We start from the raw sequence: 25,669 nt of genomic DNA on the forward strand, positions 1-25,669 counted from the left end.
TCATCTTAGCAGCTTTATTTGTGTTCTGTATCCTCTACTTGGCAGCCATTCTTTCCGCTTTGCTGTCTCTTTACACCCTTTAACACAGATGACTGACTGGATTAAAATAATTTAGGACTGAGATGATTCACGTTTCAGCTAAAGTCAACTGCACAGCCTGTTCCGCACTGCAGAGACTGCCTGTAGTTTACCATGCACTTGGGTATGCTCCAGTGACTTGGAGGTGTGAAAGGACTGAGGCAAAACTGAGGTGCTTCCCTTTGGCCTTTTGTACTACAGCAGCTGTTCATGGAGCAGCCTGCTGGCAAAGGCAGTAGCAAGCAGTGTGAATTACCAGACAAGCTCCTCACCTCCATCGCCTCAAGCTCAAATTCAGACTTGGGTCACAAGTGAAAATGTTTGGTCTGATCATAGAAGCAGTTCTGAAAAACTGCAGAGCAATCAGTCACTATTGGTTCCGCAAAGAGGGTAGGTGTCAAGAGCCAGCATAATAAAAGGCTGTTACAAGTCAAGATTGAAGCACTACATAAGCCAGATTCACAAGTTGCCAATCTTTCAAATTTTCACATATTGCAAGGGACCTTAGTCCCTGTGTTTTGCTGGCTGCAGCCTCATTTTCCATACTTTTGGAAACTGGTTTGCATCCACCATTGGACTAAAAAGTCATCATGGCATGTGACACTGAGTAAATTTTCACACATTCTCAGGTAAGACAGAGTAGCAAAAAGTGTTTTTCTTGAAGTCATATGCAAAACCAACAGCAAGTCTGACATTCAGAAAAAAAAATCAAAGGCATCTCCAACACTTTTTGGGTGTTTCTACAGCTCTTTAGGGCATAACACGGGTAAGTTGCATGTGTTCCTCCCTTTCTCCATGTGACCAGTGCCATTTTTTACCTAGGCCATTCCAAGAAGTGCTGCAGTGTGTCCCTCACCCTCTGATCCCTCAGTGAAAGGTATTACCATCTCAGAAACGCTGACAGGGTATCGTTCTGTGTCTGATTCTGAAACCACTATTTCCACAGGCCTCTATTAAGAGAGTGCCCTTATCTGCAAAGCAATGTTAGTATCAGACAATGCTATTTCAGTGGCTGAGCAACAGGTATCTCAGTTCAAACACTTGTGCTTGTAGCCTTGCAGCTGTTAATGTCACAGGAATGTGAGGAGTCTCATGTTATAAATAGGTTTATATAAAAGTAGTCTTACAACAAAGAAATAAATTATTAGTACTGTCATTCCCAGCAACTCGAGGCATAAGCCACAATCCCATACACTATATGTTTCATGTAGAACAACAAGATTACTATACCTTTCTTATCCCATGAAATGTATAGCCTAAATGCTCATTTCCAAACTCATGCAAAGTTCACAGTTGTCGAGATTTCCAAGTTGCCCTGTTTACATTCTTTCTAAGGACTCAGTAGACTCAGTAGATCTTCAGTGTAAGCTTAACAAAGCCAGAAAAGTTTCTCTAGAGCAAATCTAGCCTTAACAGTCTAATACAAAGCACAAACATTAGTAAGAAGATTTTATTTTGTAGGAAAATACTTCTTTTAGTTATACCAGTCCTGGCAGCAGCAGGGTTCTGCTGGAGACTTACAGCACAGGAATTCTATGTACCTGGCTCGCAGATCAAAGCAAATGCTGCAAGAGTCATGTCAGTGTAGGAAAATGCTAGTACATTTTCCAAACACTGGTATCACCTCACTGTGTATAGAGATCTCAGGATCTCATGATATTTAGACTACAAAGCTGGCCTCACAGTGGTTGGTTTGAACATTACCTACAAACACCTTGTGGCAATGAAATTGGCCCTCAAGATTAAGATTCATCTGAAACTGGGGGCAAATAGTAGGCTGGGAAGAATGGAAAGGGATTCGTCCCTCTTTACAGTGAACTTTTCCTCCCTACCCTTCTGTGGGGTTTGTTGTTGTTTTTTTTTTTTAAACTTATACAAACAGCAGTATTGATGCAGATTTAGTACCACAGATTTTTTTGATCGCTTTCAGGAAAATCTTAACCAACCCTTGCCAAGGAGACTTAATGTGGGAGAACTTTTTTGAGACCCACTTTCATTTGGCCTACTACAATACATACCCTGCCATAATCCATCAGATGTATGACTCAGAAGCACAGAAATTCACAGCAAAAACTGCCTAAGTATGTCTTCTGATGATAACTGTAACTTGAGAGATGCATTTCTAGAAGCATCCTTTTTAACTTCATCAGGCTTAAGTCAAGCCTTAGGTACACTGTAGAGCTGAGTGAGCTGCAGCTCAGGTTAACTTGTCTCGGCACAGAAACACAGACATAACCTGAAAGTAAAGCTCATCATGTGCCTCTTAGTCCATTATGGTTTGGTGTTTTCTTTTATGGAGTCATATGTGATTTTCTAATATTACAGTTTATCCTGGAGACAGTTATCTCGTACATTAGTAATGGGAATTTTTATGATACAGCAGTTGCAGTATATGTTGCATTATATGAATTTGTGTTTCTTTCTCCCAAGAATCTGCTCTCAGTATTATCATCTAACTTCAGCATTCTACTTTGCTGTATTTAGCTTAAGCCAATAAAAAAATGAACACAATACACTTGTAAAAAAGTTAGCAAACCATGTTCTACCCACTACGTAAAAACAAAGACATTATTCATTTCCCTCAACATTTAGACTTCACTGCAACTTCCACAAGTGTACAAGAAGATGGTTCAGAAACAGACACAAAAATCTGAGACTACATCATTGGACAGCACAAGGTCTCCCATGTAAAGTTTCATAAAGGACATATCCTGAATAGGCCGTGGGACACTTATGGGTATACTTACAGTTGCTGTATGTTTTCCATTGACTGGAAAAACAGAATGGAAAATACATACCCTTCCACACAATGCCATGCCTGAAAGGTCACATATAAAGTGACTGTATGTCTAATGTAACAGCATTTCCTTCAAAAGCCCCAGTACTTTAAAAATGTATTACACGTTCTCAGATGCGCTCTTTGGATTGGTATAATTGATTTTTTCGAAGTTTTTGAGATGCCTGAAGGTAATCATGTGCATAAACATCTACACAACTCCTCAGAACACACAATTGAAATGAAGGAGTTAAGAGTATGCTAGGTCAGTACTAAAAGTGACTGAATTTTTAAAATATTTTTCTGGTCTAGTATTTGCTGCTAACTCCATGGAACTGTACATTAATAAATCTCCTAAGTTTCAGATTCTTTTAAAGCCAAGGTTATTACTGATAGATGAGCTGGGCTGCAACCTGTATCGTTATTAGGCCTACTGTGACTTGATGTAGAAAGCAGTAAGCGCTTTGGTATAGCAAAACTTTAAGAAGATGAGAAAGGACAGTGCTGAGAAAATGCACAGAAGTTAGAATCAGAAGTTCAAGATTCTGGTGGTTTTTTTTCTATGTTTTCTGTGTGACCTTGGGAAAATTATTTTCTCATAACTCGGTATTTCTACCTCTAAAATAGAGATAACATGCTCTTCATCATCATGAGGCTACTTTCAACTAGCTTTTGCAGTTTGTTCCAGGATTCACAACTAGAAATATAATTTTCTTTTTCCACTGTTAACATTTTCTTCCTTTACTATACAGTTATCGAAACGTCTAAACTATTCTATTACATATAAAAGTCAGAGATTGTAACTGAAGGGGATAAGGGATGCATAGTAGTTCATTTTCTCTACAGGAGTTACTCATCAGAAATAATTTAGACGCCCACCATGCTGACTTCAGCTATCATTTAAAGGTATATTTTACTTTGTGACATGAGTCAAGTAGAACCAAGCATTTTAATGGTAAAATGTAATTAATAAAAATATATATCATGCAATTGTGTACATTCTTTGATCAATGAGCCGATAAGTAAAAATGTATTCCCTTGAGAAGCTGAATATTTAAAATCACTGGATCAAATTTTGCTCTACAGTACATAAGCAAAAAGGAAAACTTATCCGTGGAGAAGGTGCTGAAACAGATCTATGGAGAGAAACAGCTTATTAACAGATGATATGAGAGAGGGATCCTTGAAAAAGGGCTGAGGCCTCATCAGTAAGGTTTGTCCCTTGGAGTCAGCAAAGTCAAACAGATAGTAAAGTGATTTTTAGGGATTTTTGCTCTATTAATGGGGTAAAAATCATCAGTGGAAGAAAGGAGTCATTGATCAGCAGTGTCACCCAGGAAACAAGGGCAACATTAACATAAAATCAAACCAATAAGATTTTCACAATCTTCCCTGGATACTGCCTAGAATGAAAATCAGAGATAACTGCATAGTGCAGTCTGCTCTGAACATCAAATAGTTGTTTCTGTCCTGTCCAGACATAAGCAAGCCTTTTCAGGGCCAGCTTCTTAGTTTCATGCACAAAAGAGCTCCATTAATGTCAAAGGATTTAAAGCAGGGAAATTCATCAAAGTTTGAACTCCAACAAGTGTTAAGGATACGGTGAAGCTCAGCCATAAAAGGAAAGAATTAAGGAAAGAATAAGACTATAGTCTTAAAAACTTACAGAAGCATTTCCAGTGCCTGGAGCACATGACTCTTACCACAGGGCACTGGATTCTCTACAGTAACTGCCCAGTGCTGAGCTGTGGCTTTGAGGAAATCAGTTCTCCATCAGACTTTGACTAGTTTTAATATATACTAGACTGGTCATAGTTGTAAGCACATAAGCAGAAAACTGAATATACCTCAATGTTTTCGGCAATGCCTCTCCCCTTATTTGTCTATATTAGACATGTTATGCAAGGTCACTTAAAAAAAAGAAGAGGAAAATAAGAAAAACAGGTTTAAAAACAAACCAAGAAAAATTGGTTTTCTCTTCTTTAACCAAAAGTTTCAGATCTGAATTTAGTAGATCTTTCCCAGTGCCACTGCTCACCTTTACCTTGTTGTGCAGACTGTAGAGAGAACCTGCTCAGCTCAGTCCACATCTAGAGATTCTTCTAATTTTCTCTACTGCCAGTTAATTCCACAGGGCCAGAGGGCAGACCTTTTCTTACCCTTTCCAAGAACCTGGCATGAAATAGCTGTTTCTCACCCCACTTCTCTCTGTAACCTTGATCTCTTGATTGCCCATAAACCCAGGTCTCAGCTCCCTTCTACCAGGCAGATCCTGCAGTCAAGTATTCCTTGTCACTCACCCCAGAGTCAGTTCTGGAACAGTCTAGCTTTCAAGCCCTCCCAGCAGTATTACCATCTTCTTCCAGTTCTCACCAGTTCACGCTTCTAGTACCCCTTTGCAAGCAGTCCCCAACACCCTCAGGTGCCAAAGCCAGCATTAATTAAACACAGCCCCCTCCTGGCTTTTAAAGAAACCATGTATGCTTTCACCTTAGCATGTAAACAGATGGAGTCTGGGTTTATAATAATCCTCCTACTGTTGTTTAAAAATAAGAATCCTTTTGATGCTGCTGTCCCCCGCTAAAGTCTCTGAGTAACAGACACACATGGCAGAACACTTAATGTATTGTACATTATTGTACACATAATGTATTGTTTGAGGTGTATTGATACATCTTATTCAAAGTGCTGTTTTCCAGACACACTGGTTAAAACTCACTTTCTGCTGCTGCTCAGTGAAGTAAGAGAACTTAATCTGATGAAGGACAGAGCTGAGGCAGTAGCATCAGGCAGCTCAGTGGTTGGTCATATTCACTGCATAGATTCCTTCTGAAAATCATTCCTCTGAAAAAGAAAAAAACACACCAATCTTTCAGATCCTGGATCATTATCTTCAGTCAGATGAGAAATAAGTTTCATGCAGTAAAAGCTGTTCTCCTTGGGCACTGCAGAGACCATTTATTTCAACTGAAGGAATTAAAAACATGAAAACTCCAAGAAACGTCATGTGAAACTCCATTCCAATAAATCACATCCACTTTAATTCTTGCTTTACCTCAAATTGTCACAGTAGAGGATGGCCAAAGGCAAAGGAAGCAAAAAAGAAAACACAATTCAGGATACCCATTAGCACTGCATCAAAATAAAGCAACTGTAAATACGCTAGGGAATCCTGAAGTGTTTCAAAACACAGTAACTTCACAGAAACATGCCTCTTTCCCACTGTGGGCCACCATCAGAAAAGGAACTTAAGAGTTACCATCTTGTGTCAGACTTCTCCTTGCTTCTTTCACTGACTCAACCCTCCTTGATTTTTTCTCAGGTGCAGAAGCCAGACCATAGTGATTTCAGAGACAGGGCTAAGGAGGCCACAGTATGTTAGAGAGCTGCATCTTGCAGCTTCCCTTCATTGTGCTGTTTCCTGAAATAGAAAGAATCCCCATCACTGCTGAACCTGCTCCATTTTTACTGGGTCACAGCACAAAGGCAGTTGGTTATTAGAGCAGGTAATGAACAAGGCAATAGTGTTAGCTGGCTGAATTCTAGCTTTTAAAAACAAAATTACTGTAGGAATTTTCAAAATAACACAGCTGACTGTCCAACACCATTGGAAGCCATTTCTCAGAAACTTAGGATTTTGGGCTCAGATAAGATCAGTGCATTTCTGTTGCCAAAAGATGGACACAGCCACATGCCTCACCAGAACAGCCATACAGGTAGGAATGGCATGATATCAATCAGGACTTGCAGCATAATGATTCAGCCACATGAGGTGGATCCTGATGGAAAGTGGGTTTCAGGGAGATGTAATTTCTCATCCACTATTTATGGAGGATTCCCTGAACAGAAAATCATGGCCATTAAACCACTTCACAGGGATCTCAAATCAATTCTGAATTTTTCAGTTAAAATGCTAAAACAAAACAAAAAGTCCCATGGCAATAAAGCAACATCCCCTACTAAGTACTTTGTGTCTTACTGATTACTCGCTTAAGATTTTCACAACAGTAGTATTTCTTCCCCAGTTCGGGATCTCTCAGGACTGGAGGCAGAGATTTGAAAAAGGAACCTGTTTTGGCAAAGGACATTCAATTGAACTTCAGCAACTGAAACTCTTTGGAAGTCCCAGCCTAAGTACTAATGCAACGGTCCCAGCTATCACACATTCAGTGCAAATTACACTCTTTTTGGGTGATTTGGAAATTCAAGAGGACACCATAATGTTTCTGTTTCAACATGTGACTAACTCATAGGCACTTGTCTTTGCTTCCTCCCTCCAAGAGCTAGTGGCTTGGTTCCACTTAAGAAACATTGGTTCCAGCAGAATTCCTTGACTTCAGTTATAATTTGACTGTTATTATTTTACTTGATGTCAATTTGAAAGATCTCATCAAAAGAAAAAAGCTCATAACAGAGACCATATTTTATTGGAACTTTCATTCCAGTCCCTCTGCAATTGATAGCCAACATGTAAAGGGAAGGGCTGAGGAACAAAATAAGCTAAATGGAATAAGGAATAAGACATTCCTGTTGACTTGTCCAGGAGCTCTGTTCTTGTTAACTCGTACATTCCTTTAAATGTGGGGGAACTGACTCAGGTTACTCATATCATAGGATCCTGAATTTGTATCCCATTTGTCCTCCACAAGTCCTAGGCCACTGAAACTCAGTTGGAAAGATTGGCTGACCCTAAACAAACGCTTTTATTATTGAAATAGCCAATAAAGCTACATCTTAAATTAATTTATTTTACTTACTGTGATTGAACAGAGGTATTCAAGAACATTTTTGACATGGTGTGCTTTTTCTCCTAGTCCTTCATTCTGCTTACTGCATGAAAACATCATGCAAATGCAAATTACATAGCCGATTTGCCAGTTCCCATCTTACATGAATTGTACTTTTCACATCTGACCATCAAGACATTCCTGATCTGTCTTCCTCTCAACTGAGAAACAATCTTCCTACAAAATTACCTACAAAAAAAAAAATTACCATTTAGGAGAATCAAGCTAATCCAGCTAGCGTACTCCCTCACCCTGCCTGTCATGCTTTGAGTTCAGTTCCTGCTCTATTCCCAGCACAACTGAAAACACTAAGAAAGGAATGGAAAAATGTGTGAATGAAAACTGAGATGACTTTGGTTAAATCATTATTAAATAGGCAAATTCTCATCTGAAACAGTTCTGTCACTGTATTTTGTTGGAGCATTTGGCTACAGTCTCTTAACCGATGTTGAGTAGCAAATGTTTGCTTTTGCACATACTCTCTTGTGCAGATTTATGTAACTGGCAGGACAGATTGCTAGCATAAATGTATTAAATGAAAACTGTTGTGCTAGGTTTCAGTTTAGTTTGTTCTATTTCCCTTTTAACAGACATACTACTACAACAATAGCTTACTCCAGGTTATGTGTTGAGGTGGTGGTGTTAAACAGATTTACTTTATGCTTGAAAGTCCAGGAAAAATTCTGTGAGATGTTGAAAGGTGGGATACCGAGATGCTACCCTTTGAAGAAAAAAAACATATACCAGCAGTCATTCTCCAGTGGCTGCCAAGTTTATTTTAAAATCATTATCTTTACCTGCAACTACAAAGTGTCCAAAGCATTACGTGTAAGCCACTGTGAGAAAAAATGCTGAGCCAGTTCACATGTTCTATTTACAATTAAATGAAAAATTCTCAGAAGTGTGTGTCATTTTGTTCCTCCTTTACTGCTTTAATGCAGTGAATGTATGTATCATCAGCAGAGCAAAATACTTGTTAATTCTGGTTTGTTAAAGTACATGAGCTGGGCAGTCTTTCTTCATTTGCGTAATCTAGAGGTCATATATCCCTTTATAAAATTCTCTTTTAAAAGACTCTGGGAATGTGTATTTTAATGCTCAGACAATTTTTTAGAGCTCAAGGAAAAGTGGTGCTTGAGTAAGTATTTATTTGGAAGAGCCAACTGGCTCACAGTTTTCTCAGCTAAGTTTATCCTATTCTTCAGACATCACAATTAAAACTGTTTCAACTGAAAAAATCATGAGATCAAGGCACCAAGTAATCAAACTGAACAAGACTGACATTCAGCTGACACTACTTTGTGGTAAGTATCAAAAATAATCAGTTTTGAGCTACAGTATGGCGTTAACTCCCTCTGTGACCTTGACAATCCAATTAACTGCAGTGCCCAAGTTTATCTGTGAATGGGCATGTCATTTACTCTTGGACTGATGCAACACAAAATTAGGAAGGTTTTGCATAATGGTTGCAAACTGTAACCTTTTGTCCATACTCAAACATAGGATTAGCAGTGCCTGTTTTAAGAAAGATGCAATGACAGATTAATCAGCCTTCAACTGAGAAATGCAGAGAGATATCAAGTGAAACAGGTGGGAAAAGATTCACCTTTCCCTTTATACAAATAGCATGCATTTACAACTGAATACTTAAGAGTTGAACAGCGAGCTAGAATTAAAAGGCCAACATTTATTTAGACAAACTAACTGAATATAGATCAAGTTTAAACTTCAAGAGAATTCCAGCTTTCCTTGTGTCTAAAATCAGAGCACAAGATTTGTGGAAATTGTGTAGTCGACACTGACATTTTGAGGCTGGATTGGCCCCAAGTATGAAAGCTGCCTGGCTTCTGAGTCAAGCCGCATTGCTGGGATTCATCCTGCTGACAGTTCATCTTGAATTACCTACTGCCATAACTCTGTCTTTACCCTGTACTAGGAATGTTACGCTAATAACGTGTCCCAGGGAAATGACAGGAACAGTCCAAGGAGGTTACCACACAGACAGCCTTCTTTTTATGTTTGAGCAAACTCTGGAGTTGCAATTCACAATATTTTATTGAACTCTGTGTAACAGCTTGACCTTTTGATTGTTTTATTTGCTTGTTTGTTTGCTCTTGTATATGGACAACATTAGGAACTTTGCAAAACTGCTAAGGTAAGACTGAAAATGGGAATGATGAGTCTCTGTCTTACAAGGGTAAAATTACCATAGTAGTCACTCTAAAAATATGATTCTCATCTGAGCTGCACTTGCTATGTTTTCCTGAGATTTTTCTGTAGAACTTCTGAATAATAAAATAATTTTGAAGATCCAAAATATTAGATTCTCCCAGCAGCTTTTTGTTTGCCAATACCAGAAATTAAGTTACCATCGCATGTGAATCAGACTGCTAACCGGACATAATTATATTTTAAAGAAATTCCTTCCAGTCTTTCATCAGAAGGGAAGTGAAAAGTGCGAGTTGTTCTGCAAAATGCTCATTTATTCAGTAATGACAGAAAGAACAGACCACCAAATCTCCTGCCCCCTTACATTGCATGTGCGAAGGACAGCAAAAGTCAGAACCGCTAAGCAACAAGCAATCACAATTGGAAAGGCCTTTTACTGAAGCTGTTAAGGAGTTTGGGTGAATGACAGTGCACATGCACCCCAGATCTGCACTCCTCTAAAGTTAGCACTTTGGTCTGAACAGTCACATTGAAGCCACCATAGAGAAACAACACCTACAGACCTTACCCAAACCAAAGGTAGTATCTTGATACTTACTTGATATTGATACAGAATTAGGCAGAGGCTCCCAGAAAGCCACACTCATTACTAGTTTATTTCTGAACTCAGAACCGTAACTCCTTCAGCAAGGCAGGGAATAAGATCCGATGTCAAAAGGATTCTCCTGGGAGAAACAGATCCTTATTTTCTGCTGCAGTGTATTCAGTTTACACGTTAATTCTCCTAACACCAGCATTGGTGAGGAACCCCTCAGTAGCTGAGAAGGCCAGCCCTGTAGGCAGCAATCATTCTTTCGCATTTCCACCTGTGACGATTGTACCTGCAGTTGACAGTTACTGCAACTGAACTGTGCGGAGAGCTTACTAAAATGCCTCATAACCCTAACGAAACCATACTGCAGAAATTTACAAAAAATGAGGGGCTTATTTACAATTAAAATATTACATATATATACAAGCATGAGGAAAATTATATATTCATGAGATCTGTGACTGAACTGAGGATGAACAGCTAATGCCACAGTTGGGGAGATCAGATTGTGAGTAGAAGAAAGGACAAAAGACTTTGAGAAAGACTTGCGGAAAACTCAGAACTAGCTCTTGACAGAACTATCTAAATTTCACAAGAAAGGAAATCCTCCAGGCTGGATTGAAACTCATGAGTTAATTAAGCAAATCACATTAAATAAGTAACAGAGAAAAATGCACAGTTGAATCTACCAGTAAGTTACTTTCCAGAAAGCAAACAGGGTTGTTTGGACAGTCTCGGTCTTCAGCTTTTTGTGCTAAGTGGTGTTCCTAAGGATGTTTCACAGAACTATTCCAAGGCCATTGGTAGGTCAGCAATGTATTTTGGAAATGTTATTTAAAATGCAAGTTTAATACTGCTACTAGTCCTTTCTAGAAAAAGAGGACAACAGATTCTGTCTCTCCACAACACAGGCACAAGTTTCTGGGAACAAGTTTGTAGGCTTTTTCTAAGAGTGCTGAGCAGGTAGAGCTCCCATAGTTTCAAATTCCCTGGCCTCAGAAGACCTAATAAGAAACACACAAGCTAGTGAATTTCACCCTGTTTTGAACAAAAACAAATTCTGAAGCAAAACTGATCCGCCACTTACCAGAACAGGATTACGTGCAAATTTGTGGTCGTCCTTGCTGATATACTTAACAGGGAGCAGAAAATCAGATTGCTAAAGGCCTTGTAAAGGTTCAGGTATAAGCCCTTAAATCTAAATAAGATTTTTTTTCTATCATCATGTGTAGAATGGAATAATCTAACAGAACATCACCCTATTCATTATGAAATAAACATAGCTTCCATCCATCTGGATCATGTTTTCCAGCCTAAGTCATCAATGATGCTACTTTACAAGGCTTGCATTTTGCAGCTTTTGTTATTTAAAGAGGTCTTCTAAGAGACAGCAGAGTTGGTAAGGAATTCGAAGGTTGACAAAGAGCTACAGCTAACTCCAAGGATAACAAAACATGTATTTCCATCCTGATACTCGTTAACACAGATCCCACTGCAAAAAGAAAGCCTCTGACAATCAAAATTCCTACCCCTTAAACACATTGCTGAGGGTCTGAGGAGGGTTTTAAATGCACACACATACAGCATATAATGAAACTAGTACAGAGCACACAGAAGTGCCTAGCCATGTGCCACAGAAAGTCAAATCAGATTCTGCCCTGATTTATTCCCACTTAATCCTCCTAAAGAGAATCAAGTAGCCTTGATGCAAACAGGGTATGAACGTATACAAGAGGGAGGCTTACAGCACAGTAAAAATGTTATTCAAAGCTGAAAAATGAAATATCTCCTTACATTCCAAAGCTTTCTGGCAGATAAAGGAAAAGGTATTTAGGTCTTTTGTTATACCAACTTCAGGATCAACTAATCACTTACTTGAAAAGCACCTCATTGCAGTTACCCTCTGCAAATATCCATTACTTTCATTAACCGGTAGATATAGAAGTATCTATCATCATCAGAGTTGGTTAGCATAACCATTCGTAAATAAAGATACACTAAGTTTATAATAAATTGATTTGAGCAAATTTCTTACATTTTACCATACAATTTCACTGCTGCCTCAAGACTAACAGACAATGGTTCATAGTTCTGATTAATTGTATAATAAGAAACAATTCTAAAAAAATACTTCAGTATTTCCATGGCTCAAGGCATCAATAACCACAAACAGGCACTTTAATATCAATTTTCTAATTGCTTTCTATATTAAAAGACACATCAAATATATTGCTGTCAGCATAATCATTTTTTTTTCCTAATGAGATGTATAATTTTAGCTATGAATGAATTTTGTAAAAACTGGCATCTAATAATGCTGTTGAAAAGCAAGTATTCTATAAAACTGACTGTAGACAATGCTATGGTACGCTTTTCTTCCTTTCACAGCAACCATCCTGTTATTTTCTGTTTTGTCGTACTTTGGGGGGGGGAAAAAGTTGCAAGGTTTTTGGTTTTACAATCCGTGGTAAAACCTATCTGCTCTGTATGCACATTGACTTAGATCTGACACACCTTTCACTTAAACTGCGCTGCCTTGCAACAACTTCAGTGCTCTACGAAAAGCAATTTATTCCGGCATTCGACAAGATGCAAAACGTTTCCTTTGGGGATGTAAGCTGACTTGTCAGTGGGATATTTTTGCAACTACCGTTAAGTCACAATCCATATGGCTATGAACTTTGGCCAAATATAAATACAGAAATAATTTAGACCACGATTTCCTGGCCTGGTCTGTGCGTCCCGTGTATTGGACCAAAAGAGCCTACTTAATATGCATCACAGTCAGCACTCAGGCACAGTGCACACGTGGAATAGAGACTTCAGGTTCTGTAAGACACGGGGAATACTAAATCACAACGGCCGTTCTTTTAAGTAGGTTAGAACCGCGTTGAGAAAGCGCTGCGAACGCTCGTTGCGCATTTCAGCAGTGCCATTCCTGGATTTATAATCAAAAACCCCAGGCGACACAGAGGCACTGTCGGGACTCTCATCGCGAAGGCTTTGCTGACGGCTGTGGCCCGGGAGCCCCGGCAGGGGGAGGCGGCCCTGCCCCCGCGCCCCACAGCTCCGGGGGCGCTGCCGGCGGGCGGCCCGGGGAGGCGCCTGTCCCTGGTGCTGACGGGGCCGCCGCGCCCGCCGCCCCCCGCCCCGCCCGCGCCCCCGGCCCCGCGCTGCCGGGCCGCCCCACAGCCAGGCCGCGCGGGGTGGGTTCCAGTGTGTTCAGTGCTTCGGAACAGGCGTTTATTTTATTTGATTCGATTTTATTTTTAACGAACTCATAAAGCAGTGGCTCAGCCACTTTCACTCTTTCTGGAAGATACCTTTGGGAGCGTAATATTAAAAAGCAAATAATCGCATGTCACTGCTGCATAGAGGGGTGTACGTAGTGAGGAGCTTGGGTCTTGGCAAAACAGCGGTCACGGTCACCCCAAGGCCGAGCAGCTTAAGTTCAGTTGGGCAACGGCGCTCTTCATTCTCTATTTTTCTGAAAATTGTCTTCCAAACCCCCTGTCTCCTCTTGGGCAGCCGTTTTAACTTTTCCGTTCAGTTCAAACGACCACTACCTACCGACACCAGGAACCACTGGGGGAATAACACAACTTCACCTCCACTTTCCGAGGGAACGCGCCGCTCCCACACGTGCTGGGGGGTTCGCGGGGGCGGGAGGCGGCCGGCTCCCCGCTCGCCAAGCGCTCAGGCACATGCGCAGGGCACCGCCGGCAGGCGCGGAGCCCGCTGTCCCTGGCGGGCAGTGGCCGGCAAGCCGGGGCAGCACCCGCCTCCCGCGCCGCCTTCCAGAACGTTCCGAGTCCCTCAGGAGGGCGCGCCCCCCCCCCCCTCCGGCCGCCGCCGCCGCCGCCATGGCTTCCCTCGCCGCGGCCCTGAGGGCACCCAGACGCGTAACGCCCGCTCCCCCCCCCCCCCCGATACCTGCTCCCCCGGCGCGCAGCCGAACCGCTCCCCACAGCTTTGTGTCACCGTCCTGCTCTGCCACCGGGGCCGAGAGGTGATCTCCGTTCAACAACGGATTTTGTTACAAAGTGCTCGGCCACGGCTGATAACGGTTTCTCGGCTAACGGCCACTCCGCCACCACCCGCGGCGGCGAGCCCCCTCGCGCTCCTGCTCTCCCGCGCAGCGCCCCCTGGCGGCGGCCCCGCGCGCGGGCGGGCTCCCCTCAGCGCGGCGCCCGGCGGGCACGGGCGCTACGGGCACGCCACGCCCACGCGCGGCGGAGGCGCCCGGCAGGGCCGCGGGCGCGTTACGGGCGCGTTACGGGCGCCCACTCGGCGGCAGCGGCGCCACCCTTGCCGCGGGAGCGGGTGGTGCCGCCGGCGCCGCCGCCTCTCCCGCCGGGGCCGCCGCCTCTCCCGCCGGGGCCGCCCTCTGGCCGCGGCCGGCGCGGGGGGATGTCCGAGGGTGCGTGTGACCGCAAGCGCCGCCCGCTGAGGGCAGCTGCTGCGGGGGCGGGAACCTGCGCCCGCCGGTCCGCTCGGGCGCCTGGCGGCGGGGGGAGCGGCCGTCCCACGCCTGCCGACACCCCCAGCCCGCCCGTCCCACCCGCCGCGGCGCGGCGCAGCGAGGCGGTGCGTGGCCGGCGGTAGCGGTGGGCGCCCGGCCGGCCTAGAGTTACGGGTTGCGCTGCTCGAGGTACGGCAGTGGGCAAGGTGGGTGGCGCCGCGGCGCTGAGGGAAGGAGCGGCGGCGGGCGAGGCGCCCATCAGGCAGCGCCCCGGCGCCCCGCGGCTGCGGGAGGGAGCGGGCTCCCGCTAAGGCCGGCGGAAGGCGAACGGGCAGGAGGCAGGCGCCGGGCGAGCCGCAGGCGGCTGGCAAGGGGCAAGGCCGGCGAGCGGGAGCCTCGAAAAAGTCGCCCTGCGGGTTTCAAGAGTTTCCCCAGCGGCAAACGTTGCCCAGTAAAGCCTTTCCTGGGAGGGCAGGAGCGAGCAGGTGGGTCATTTGTCTGAAATCTGACTGCTGGCAGGCGGCTCAGTTTAAGGTTGAATCTTGCATCCTTGGGCGTATGCGCAGGGGCACGCCGCTGCCTCAGCGTCCTGTGGTGATCCTTGAGGAATCTCTGCAATGGACACAGTACACTGACCGTGCAGGATCCCCTCTTCTAAGCTTGCTGTACATCGATTGTGCTGTGCCAAACCACCGGCTCTCCGGAGGCCAGCCAACTCTGTGCAGGTGCTGTGACACCGATGTCATATCACAGCTCAGGCCCTGGTCTGTGTGGAGCTGACAGTGACCCGCACAGAGACTCTTAAGCCGCTTTTTGGTGTGTTTGTGTTGGTTTGGGCTTTTCTCCTTTGCTGTTTTCTCCTGTAGGACAAAACCGTCAATTAGAATCCCCTGCAGCAAGGCACAAATTACAGTAGTCACAGCATTGCTATAACTTTTCCTGGTTTCAGCCCGGCGTTGGGGAACAGTGATAACAACAGAACGGCAGTGCATTTAGCAACCTTCTTCTGGTTCAAGTACCTGCACTAGAAACCGAGCCCTTCATTTTAATCCAGTTGCTGCTGTCGACTCATTTTGTGACCGAAAGCTGGTAATCTAAGCGCTATGGTTACATATGTTAAAAGGATGTGGTAACAACAACAGGTGTTGAGGTGTTCTTTACCTTAAAAAAAAGACATGGGATATCTTGGCAAGGTAGGCGCCGTAGAAGTATTAAGTATTACTTGCTGTAGTGGGTGCCTTTAAAAACAATGACTGGAATGCTGGTGAGGTGAGAACTTGGTGACATACGCTTAAAGGCTTTTGGTAATACAGGGGCAAAAAAGTCACTTAAAACAGTCTGGACGGGTATCTTTTCCCTCAGCAGCCTGCCTCTCCGCAGGTATGGTTTCCAGTTTAACATAGTTACCAAAAATCTTCAAATCTTCTAAAGGTCATGTCTGACTACATGTCATGACTACTATGATATATAGGCAGTCTTTTATGGTAGTGGAATGAGGTCATGGCAGGAAAAAAACCCAAAACACCTAGCTGAAAAAGTAGTGTGAAATGTCATTTTTCCGTAATTCTGAAAGTAGTTATGGAGGAGGACCTAGAGGTGAGGGTAAACAGCAGATACGATTAATTGGTAAGGTGATCCTGGCAGCAGCAAACAGCCAAAGAGAAAAGGGTTTCAGCTCCATTTCTGAAGGGATTGTGTTACAGAGAAGGGAGATAATACTCCATCATTATACTGCTGTAGCATATCTCCCCAGCAATACTATACTCTGTTGGGACCCACAAGCCACATTACTAGAAAGGTATCAACAAAGCAAAACTTGTTGAAGCCAAGCATGATAAAAAATTTAACTCCTTAAGAAAGGTCAAAATACAGGATTTAGGACAACTTGATAAAGGGACTAGTAAGAACTCAGAAATACAAGGTTCTGTGAGAACTGAAGTATTTTGATTAAATGGGTGAAACAAAGCTTTACATGGAAGTACAAATAGGATTAGCTCAACTTAGTTCAGAGCTCAGCAGTGAAGGAAAGGAGACATCAATGAGCTCTTTTGCATTGTATAATAGTCTTGCTTTGGAAGCAATATTGAACTTGTGCTGAACCTGTGGGAAAAAAAAATCTTAGCTCTCAGTAATTTTATATTCAATTTGACATTGGCAAGGAAGGAATTGAGAGCTAAAAAGCCTTTACATTTCTAATGTGTCAGTTTCAAATTCTTTAGCACTGATTACCCATTATATAGTAAACACACTGTTTTGTCCTGTGGATTGCAATGAAGATCAGTCCTCAAATACAACTGTTGTTTCCTCATTATTCCACGTGGAATATAATTAACATTGGGTTAATTCAAAATTTTGGAAAACTCTAGGATTGCATACATCAGACATCTTGTTCAAAGCTTGAATTTTCTTCATGAAAGTGTCTAGGTGAGTAGTTTCTTCACATGCTCCCAATCCATTCTCATTGCCTTTCCACTCTTCTGGAAGACTGATAATCTTACTGGAGACAGTGCAGGAATCCATGGGACAAAAAGGACACGTTTGTCATAAAGCAGAATGCTGCTTTCTCATACCGCCACTCCCTCAGTTGAGGGTGGCTGAAATGAAGGCCAATATTTTTGTCTGAGTTTTTGTTTCAAAGGCATGTTTATCCAGCTTGTTGAAGATCTGTTTATCAAAGAAGAAATTATTGTTTATTCCTCCACAGGGAAAGTCTTTCACTTGCCTGAAGAAAAACATTAAATGTTGTTGAAACCATGACCTTGCATGAAATCTTTTTATAAGCCAAAGATGCATAGTCTATTGCAGATCAGAAGTCAGACTCAAGCAATCTAATTCTGAAATGCCTAATGATACAACCTTGTTGCTGCAGTAACAGTAATTCAAGGCTCTTCTATGAGTACATCTACCGCTGCAGCTAAAATATAACTGGTGAGTAATGTGGCCAGCTTAATGAAGTAGTAGCAACTTGAACAATTGGAATTTCCATTACTTGTTTCCTTCCACCTTAATTTAGCATTGACACTGGTGGGTTTTATTTCATTCGTTTAATGGCTATGCACTCCCAAGCATGCAGTTGTAGCTTTCCTAAAGTCAGTTCACTGTAATACAACATGGTCTCCTAGCATATGTGAGTTGTTTCTGCTGGTGTAACACCTCTGACGTAGTTGTGGAAGGACAGCTCTGCTCGGGCTCTGAGGCATTCGCTGCGGGGGGGCAGCACTCTCCTCTGCTGTAGAGCCTGCAGAGCCTGGTACCCATCCAGCTTCCTCACAACTGTTCCCATCCATCAGCTGGGGGCAGCTCAGCGAGGGACCTGCTGAGCTCTGGACAAAATCTGTAGAGAAAATGTTACCCTGCTCCTGGAATATGTTTGGGTTTTTTTTCTTTAAATGTCATTCCTTACACCGGTGACCCTATCTGACTCAGCACAACTTCTGTCTGAAGGAAGGAACTGCAAGCAAATCCTAGATTTTGACATAGCTGGAGAACATAGGGAAGAAGGTACACCAAGAGAAAAAAAAATTTTGTTATTGAAGCAAACAAAAAATGATTTTTTGAACAGTCTAACAGGCAGTTATGTAAAGCAACTAAAACCTCATCTAAACATCACAAGGTTCACTGTGTTCTGCTAGGCTTGTGCTGGTAGCCATGATGGCATGGTACCTGCTGCACAAATGTAGTTCCTGGGTTTGCTCAGGATATTTCACAAGGTGAGAACCCCTGTGTCTCTCACCTTTCAAAACAGGGTAGGGTTGAAACAGTCATCTGGGTGGATCACCTTCTTACTTACTTACAGGCTGATTGTATTAAGTCTGTAGAAGACAAGTGAGACCTATGATAGAGTGTCCCCAGCTAATGGAGTTGGGTTCTATGTGACTACATGCATGAGCTTCTTAACTGTTCGCACTTCTTTGTTAGGTACAGAACATTCCCCAGGCAGGCAGAGGGGAAACAAACACAGAAGAGAAAGGACTTAAGAGAAGCCCGGAGAAAGAAAACTCTGAAATATTTTTACTCCCAGGTGCACTTGGTAGTGATAGTGCAGGCATGTGAAAGAGGTCCTGTTGTCTGGAAGGGGAATGTTGGCCAGAGCACTGGCGTAGCCTGTACACTTTCTTTTTAAAAGTGCCAAGCTATGCTGAACATTCATGCAGACACAGACAGAAAGGAAAGGAGTAGGAACAAGTGACCTCAGTTTAACATTTCATTCAAATGACAGTGCCCCTAACGAGATTATCACTCTAGTTTCCTAGCACATCACCCAGCCTGAAGGATCTCACAGATCCTTTCAGATGTCCTAAACTGATAAGCAAATGGCATGTTACACATGTGAAAGTAGGATAGAAGCACGAGTCTTAGATTAAACAGCATCTCTGTTTCTTGTTTCTTAATGCGTAGTTCTGTTCAGCTTGCTGTGCAGTTCTATTCTGTTCTGGGTTTTGCTTCATACTCACGCCCCATTCTTTTTCCTTTAACACAAATGACTCAAGATTTAGGTACAGGAAGGTAACGGGCACAGAATTCACAGTCCGTAAAAACATATCCTCTCTTCTAATACTTTTTTCTGTGATACTGTCTTTACTAGTGAAGCAATGATTCACTATGCTTGTCTTATTCCTGGTTTTATTCCATTCTGAACCCTTGCAATGGAGCCAAGAAAGGGCACTAAAAACCAGAAGTGAATTCCCAGGAAAAGGAAAGGAATAGTGCAATGAGGATTTACCTTCAATCTTTAATGTCTGCATGTGACCTTCTAAAAAAATAAACAAACTCAGTGCTAGTGTTTAGAAATGGAGCTACTAGATAAACTGGCAGGCCTGAAAACTGGCATTTGAAGTGCAAATCACATTTTGTCTCCCTTCAAAGTCACCATCCAAACATCACTGGTTCTGGACTCATATAGGGTAGGTTACAAATGCTGTTGATGTAAATATGCCCTAGAGGTATTTGAGAGACACCAGTAACCCATTTTCTTTAAAAGCTGTGTCTTGCTATTTGTTTTGTTTTGGGCCAGTTCTACTGGCTTAGTGTAAGTTTCATTTAAATCTGTGTGAATTGCTGTGGTTTAATTTGGATGTCTGACTAAAAAAAGTGGTTATGTGGTTTAGTCTAGTGTCTGTGCAGAGCTTAATTATTCCCTTGTACAAATGGCTTTTCTGCCACTGTGAATACTAAACAGACACATTGTCTCATGGTTTTTGAAAAATTATTGGTCATCTCCTTAGAGAAAGGCTGAGGCCCTGGTAGTGTCTGCTCTCTGCCATTTCACCATCAGTTTTTCTGTCACGTTTTAAGGTACGTGTTTGGGGTGAATGACCTATTATCAACGTTCAAACTGAGCTGCCTCGCTCTAGTGCATTATGTGGTTTTGGTCGTCTTTTTGATTATCAGAGTAGAACCCATGCTCTTCCGCCTCTTGCCCTCCCACGTTAACGTAATGGGAATTTCTTTGTAACTGAAGGGTAAAGGCAATGGTGCTGCAGAGAGACAGGTTCTGGAGGTCCTGCACATATTAATGACTTGAAAGGGGTGAATGTTATTTAACGTTTGTAGCCTTGCCCTGAGAGAAGAAGCTTTTTGTTTGTATCTGTAGTTCTGCCAGCAGCTCCTCCTCGTCACTTTTCTCTCTTATTTGAGCTATTCCAAATCTAAGGCAGAAATGCTATCCAGTGTTACTGAACAAGGGTTATAAAGTTTTATGGAACACCTAAAAACTGGAATATAAACTATGAAAAATCAAGGAATGGGTTAAGGGAGCAGTTAGCTAGATATTTGTATTCCTAGCCTTCTGCTTAAGTGTCATGCCTTTAGAAGACTTGTATCGAAATAATGAGACAGGTTGGTGAAACTGTGCTTTTGCCACGGAAATTAAATGCTGATTAGAAGTAACCCATAATACTTCTTTCTGCATTCAAAGAGAATAAATTTTAATTTTCCCTTGAGAAAGCAAGGGCTATGGAACCAAGAGACAGACATGAAGTTGCGGGATTTTTTGTGGTGCTAAAGGCATGTAGTGTATACTGTTTTTTTCAGTTTAACAAACCAATGCAAAAGAAGGTAAACTCTTTTTTTTTTTTTTTTTTTGGTGCCTTTCCTGCTACATATAGAAAGATCTATGTAAAAAGAACCTGTTTGTAGCACATTATATATCACAGTGCAATAAACGTATGTTCCGAAGTAGAAGTAACAAATGGCTATGTAGTTGTTAACAGGTTAGTAAAGAGATTTGAGTGTTTGGGGTTTAAGCACGGGATATTTTTTGCTTGTTTTATTACAAAATGTGCTTTGCCCATAAAGTAACTGAGCATGAAGAGGGGCTTGGGAAGCCTAGAAAGATCTGTCCCCTTCCCTGGGGGCTATATTAGACCTCTGAGTCATAAAGTCTTTGCATAGTAGGTGTCTGGTTACAAACCTTTTATGGGCCCTACTCAGCTGGGATATCAGCATCTGCATTATAGCTCCCATCTATTCTTAGGTGATATCAGAGCACGACTGAACAGGCAAGGCAGAAAGAGAATTGCTTTCGTTATATAAAACTCTTCCCTTTTCTCATTCTGTGTTTTTTCACGCTTTCTCTGTCTACCTTATCCTTCTGTTCTGCAGTGCCTTGTGAAAGCGGTACAAAATGGCTTACAGCGTGACTCTGAATGGTCCTGGACCATGGGGCTTCCGACTGCAAGGGGGCAAGGACTTCAACATGCCCTTGACCATCTCCAGAGTAAGTGAGCAACAAGACCTTGTTGAGCTTGTTTAGGTTGAAAAATAGCAGTGAACTAGTCATATGTACGCTCTGACATGGCCTGGCAAAATAGAGGACCTTTGTAGGTCTGAATAAAGGTAATATAATGTGGACTTTTAATATACCAGTTCAAGGTAGAACCTGGCATTTATGATGCGTCAAGAAGAGAGTTCTGGTTAGTACGTTTTATAGAATGATGATACTGTCTCTCTTAAACAAGCTCCTAGGTCTATTCTGTACAGTGTTTCTTTGTGCTGATAGGGACATCGCTGTTGCTGTCTCATTGGGAGAAAGGGAGAACAATGGTTGGATGGGAATATAGAATTATCTTTCTAGAAAATAAACATGTAATGGCTTGTAAATACATGAAGTCTAGGTGTTAAAACTGGACAAAGGTAGGGATACATGTCCCCTCTTTTTGGGGGGAGCAAAAACTGGTTGAAAATTAGACATTTCAAGCAGTAGACTCAATAGTGCTTAAGATATGGTCTTAAATTATGCAGAAGTCTTCCATTTGCAGCTGACAAACAGCATGTGATTTAATAATTAATTACCTGATGTATCTGTCAATTACATATTAGTCCATTTATTTCCTAGCTGATTTTTTGTGTTGCTTTTTTATTTTTCCTCCTAAGAGCAATATTTTAGGGTGTTGCAGTGGAGTGCTCTTATTACCTGAATTAGCTCAGTTTCTTAAAAGTTTTAAACATTGGGTGGTTTTCAGGAAACTTGTAAGCATTTCTCTTACCTACACTTCTCTTATCAAACTAGGTAGTTCTGTGTAACTTCTGGTTTGGGAACTCTGCTTTCTACTACCTCTTGCAGCTTCCTTGTGTTTGTTTTGGTGGGGTTTTTTTCCCCTCCTTCTGACAGTATCAAATCTGTTCCAGAATGCTCAGATCTTTTTAGAGACATCTTGGTTCCTCCACAAATCACCTGCAGAAGGTCTATTTTGCAGTGCGATGACAGGGGAGGTTACTTACATAACAGTGTTTAAAAGGAATACCAGAATGATTTAATCAGACAAATAGAATGCAGACAAAAGGTATGCTTCGCTGCAAAAAAAGCCACCGACACTACTTCATAAACTTATATTAATTTCATTAGGGTAAATAATTTTGGTATTTCTGTCCTTATCCCACACAAGGTAAGTATAGAGAGGTGCCAGCATATTTTTGTCAGAATTTTCATGACATAGAGCCTGTGCTGTATGGTATTGATTTTATATTTTTAAGTAATTCAGTCATACCTAGAGACTGGGGCTATGGCACTTGCACTGTATGACACAATCAGAAATGAAAACCAAAGAACCCATTGTCTCAAATTGTGATCTCTTAAAGTGTACTCACTATGCCCAAAGGCTATATGATTCTCATGGGGCTTGTGGGAACGTATGAGCAGGAGTGAAACCACAATGGCTGGATTCCCAGAGATGTGGAGGAATTACCTCTTCACACAGCTGGCTACGTTTCCAGCAGTAGAAGTGTCAGAAAGCACTGTTAAATGTTTTGAACTCTTTCCCGGTGAGGCCCAGTTTTTAGTTGGGAATGTTGCTTTGGGATGGGATCGGATTTTGTAGCCTGCCACACTGCCTTAGGGGGGAAAGGCAGGCATGCAGAAATGAACGTAGCCTCTTTCAGGAGGAGCTAGAGTAGGAATGCCTGCTGATTGTAATATTTTTTAATTGGAACACAGTGTAATACATGGCTTTTGATAATTTTCATTTTCTTAATGTCTATTTTTCATGTAGCATCTTTCACATAAATATATCTCAGAACAGATCAGATGTTCCCCTTAAACAGCAATTTGCAGTTATAAGTGAGTTAAGCTGTGAACTTAACCATAATTGCAATCTTACCATGGGGGAAAAGGAAAGCTGCACTTACATTCTGAAGATATTCTAGGGGGGGTGGAGTGTGGGAGAGAAGATAAGTGAGGAAAATCCCCATCTTGAGAAGGGCACACAGCTCTAAATGTTGCCAGTGGATGCCATACGCTTATCCACGGACTGGTTTTGATCTGCAGCTGCCCTGCGATAAGATCAGACTTTCTGTGTGCCAGATGAGTCCTAACCCCCAAACACTTCAACTTAAAGGGTCTTATAATTGCTTTTAATACCAGATGTGCTATAGCTCTTTTGCCTACATATGTGTAGTATCCCTCTATGCAGGCAGGTAGGGTTTACATGCAGACATGCTCTTTATACTCTAACTGCCCCCAAGCAATAAGACTGTCTGTGAGTGAGCCACAGAGAACAAAAAGACTCATCTTTTTTCATGGAGGCTCTGTGCTTTTCTCTCATGCGGTGAGAGAGTTGCCTCTGAGCTCTTGAGAAAGATGACGGCAACAGCCTACCACACTGGGATTGTACATCCCGTTTATAGTTTTAAGCCTGCATGTTCCCAAGGACCTTCCTGAAAGGGGAAGCTAGTATTGTGCCAGTATGAAGCTAGCCCACACCTAGACAGAAAGTGGGCACCCTGGACTTAGGAACTAGAGCTGTGGCTTAGCTGTCTGTTGACCTGCACTCTGTCAGCCAGCCCAATTCCTGCTCAGCTTGCACTTCATCTGAGAAGCAGGGGAGAGAATCTGAAAGTCTTTAAAGCCTACTGACAAAAGCATAATACAAGACTGTGGCATTGCTATTGCTTCTGTTTAGGAAAGTGCTCTTAAAACAGTGAGCAAGCAAGGGAGTTACTCAGAGCTGTTTGACACAACAGTTTAAAAGACTTTTAAAACACTGTCTGAGACACTGTATTTTCTTCCTCTCAGGTAGGTCCAGGTGATAGCTCACTGCTGAATAGCCAACAACATAAGACACAGGAGTCACAGTCAGTCAGCTGGGTGACAGGTGAAGATGTGTTCCCCTGAAATGGATTGTTCTGCTTATCTGTTCTTTATCTAAAAATAAGTGCCTGGCTAATGTAGGGGGGTGGGGACAGGAAAAGAGGAGACAAAGTGGAGAAGAGTTAAGGTCACTGCAGCTTTCATGCTCCTTTAATGATGGCATTAGAAAATAACCTGGGAAAATTTAAAAAATATTTTTCTGGTCCCTACTTTGCAGACCATCCTACCTTCTAGAACAAATTCTGTCATGAGATGCCATGGGCAGGGAGCAGAGGTAGGAAAACAGTATTGACAGACTCTTAGTAAAGCTTAACATCTGTCAGTCGTACTGAAATGAATGAGACCTGCATGTTGTTGGCAGTGCTAAGAGCTGTCACCGGTGGCATGATCGTATGAATAAATCTGGTCTTTCCAAATTGATATGGGCAGCAAAGCAGGTTACTTTCTCCTATTGCTTGCATGAACTGTCTGGAAGCAAGCAGAATTCATTAATTTTATAGACCAAATCCTCTGTAAGAAGGCTTTTAGGCATAGTTAATTATCTAAGTGCTGTGTTGCCATATTACCTAAGATGGTATGATTGTATGTGGATGGATGCAATAGCAGAGCCACTTCATATATTTCTGAATGACCATTGCTGAACAGCAAGCTTTTCTAGTAAGACAGACTGGCTTGCAGGTGCTGCAATGAGCTGAAAGGTGTGTGAGAACTATCATCTGAGGTAGCAGATATATTATCCAGAACAACACAGTAACTCGTGAGTGGTATATTCACTCTGATTATCCATACGATTTTCTATTTCCTAATAGAAAGGTTTTTTTAAGTTGCCTGCATTCCAAACCAAAACCCAGAGCCTGAAACTGAAGGAGACTGTGTTTAAACAAAACAAAAGTGTTAAGTGTATTTTGGCTTTATTTTATGAAGTGAGGAAGAAGTTGAAAACTGGTGATGATGTAAGCAGTGAGGGGAAATGGCAAACGCTGATAGGAAAAAAAAGAAATTAGCTGATCTGTATATTTATCCTGATAAAAACAGACTGAAACAGCTCTTTGGGGAGGAAAAAACCCTATTCTAGCATTTTGCAGTCTGCATCTCTGGAGGAGCTGGAAGTCTGTTCTCATATTTGTTGGGCTCTTTCCTTTTATTAGCATCTTCTCCTGATTACTCCCTCTCCCTCCTCCACTCCTTAGCATGCTTGTATCAGCCTCTTGCCTGTGAC

The 25,669-nt window shown here is 42.3% G+C and overlaps 2 protein-coding genes across 14 annotated transcripts in view; one reads left to right on the top strand and one right to left on the bottom strand.

Annotated features, from left to right (window-relative positions):
• WAPL (WAPL cohesin release factor) overlaps nucleotides 1-14,454 on the bottom strand; it is a 159,810-nt gene extending 145,356 nt beyond the window's left edge. Inside the window, exons 1-2 of the mRNA XM_040607165.1 lie at nucleotides 14,336-14,454; nucleotides 5,574-5,698 (exon numbers count right to left, since the gene is read on the bottom strand). The gene's annotated coding sequence lies outside the window, so the exon portion shown is untranslated. The remainder of the gene's footprint in view (nucleotides 1-5,573; nucleotides 5,699-14,335) is intronic.
• A 417-nt stretch (nucleotides 14,455-14,871) lies between these two features.
• Nucleotides 14,872-25,669, top strand: part of LDB3 (LIM domain binding 3) — a 127,303-nt gene continuing 116,505 nt past the window's right edge. For 3 of the 13 annotated variants that reach the window (XM_040607169.1, XM_040607178.1, XM_040607179.1), the window contains exons 1-2: nucleotides 14,936-15,053; nucleotides 21,468-21,582. In XM_040607169.1, the coding sequence (XP_040463103.1) occupies nucleotides 21,490-21,582 (93 nt within the window). In that variant the 5' untranslated portion in view covers nucleotides 14,936-15,053; nucleotides 21,468-21,489. Of the gene's footprint in view, nucleotides 15,071-15,107; nucleotides 15,350-15,383; nucleotides 17,793-18,343; nucleotides 18,366-21,467; nucleotides 21,583-24,375; nucleotides 24,455-25,669 lie in introns of those variants that run through there. The other 10 variants (XM_040607180.1, XM_040607181.1, XM_040607182.1 and 7 more) reach the window with 9 other exon arrangements.

Source organism: Falco naumanni, chromosome 9, assembly GCF_017639655.2.
Source record: "Falco naumanni isolate bFalNau1 chromosome 9, bFalNau1.pat, whole genome shotgun sequence".
Lineage (NCBI taxonomy): Eukaryota > Metazoa > Chordata > Aves > Falconiformes > Falconidae > Falco > Falco naumanni.